Source organism: Sinocyclocheilus grahami, unplaced genomic scaffold, assembly GCF_001515645.1.
Source record: "Sinocyclocheilus grahami isolate Dianchi unplaced genomic scaffold, SAMN03320097.WGS_v1.1 scaffold7486.1, whole genome shotgun sequence".
In the NCBI taxonomy this organism is placed as follows: Eukaryota; Metazoa; Chordata; class Actinopteri; order Cypriniformes; family Cyprinidae; genus Sinocyclocheilus; species Sinocyclocheilus grahami.
The window spans coordinates 7,103-7,949 of record NW_015511506.1 but is presented as its reverse complement, the minus strand read 5'-3'; the positions used below and the strand labels follow the sequence as shown (position 1 = coordinate 7,949).

Sequence of the window (847 nt, the reverse complement as noted above, 5' to 3'; positions counted from 1 at the left end):
TGTGTGTGTGTGTGTGTGAGAGAGAGAGAGAGTGTGAGTGTGTGTCTGAGTGTCCTGTAATGATAGCATGATGATAATGGAGGTGTTTTGTGTTGCTGCAGAACTCCACTACACAGAAGTATTACCTGAGCGCTGTGAACGTCTCTGCCTTCTGGCCTGACATGACAGGTACAGCTGTTCAGTGCACTAGATCTTTTAAATCGGCTTAGTTAATATCTGATGTACAGATTCAGCTGCAGGAACAGGACATCCACGGATCCTTAGAAAGCATTCAAATGTCTAAAATTCACTTTTCAAAATTGAAAGTTATAGTTCACCTAAAAGTGTTCACAGAAACAAACAGCTGAGGGTAGCCATTGAGTTCTATACTAGGGAAAATACTAATGAAGTCAATGGCTACCGTTAACTGTTTTTTTTTTTAAACAACATTCTTTAAAATATCATCTTTTATGATCAGCAGAAGAAAGAAACACACAGGTTTGGAACTTGAGGGTGAGAAAATGATGACAGAATGTTTATTTTTGGGTGAACTATTCATTTGATGCCATAAAACATCATTCACAGAGCTCTTATTAAACATGTTGACAGAAAGGAGCTTCAATATAGCAGTTTAACACTGATTTATTAAGTGCTAGATGAATAAATGTGATTATTAGCATTTGATCAGTCAGTCTTTTTTTATAGTTTTTGATGCTCTGTGCCAAATTAAGCCGTGTTAATGCATAATTTTGCAGTCTATATGCAGCATTTCAGATTCTGTCGTTTGGTGTAAAGATGGACCTCTGATGATAGATGACACTCAAACATGCTGATTGCTCAGTTGAGCATCTGAAAATATAGAAAAGTA

At 36.7% G+C, this 847-nt stretch overlaps 1 protein-coding gene across 1 annotated transcript in view; it reads left to right on the top strand.

The window, feature by feature from the left end:
• Positions 1-847, top strand: part of LOC107577854 (lysosome-associated membrane glycoprotein 1-like) — a 3,309-nt gene that overhangs the window by 2,116 nt on the left and 346 nt on the right. Inside the window, exon 2 of the mRNA XM_016263886.1 lies at positions 102-168. Within this exon, the coding sequence (XP_016119372.1) occupies positions 102-168 (67 nt within the window). The remainder of the gene's footprint in view (positions 1-101; positions 169-847) is intronic.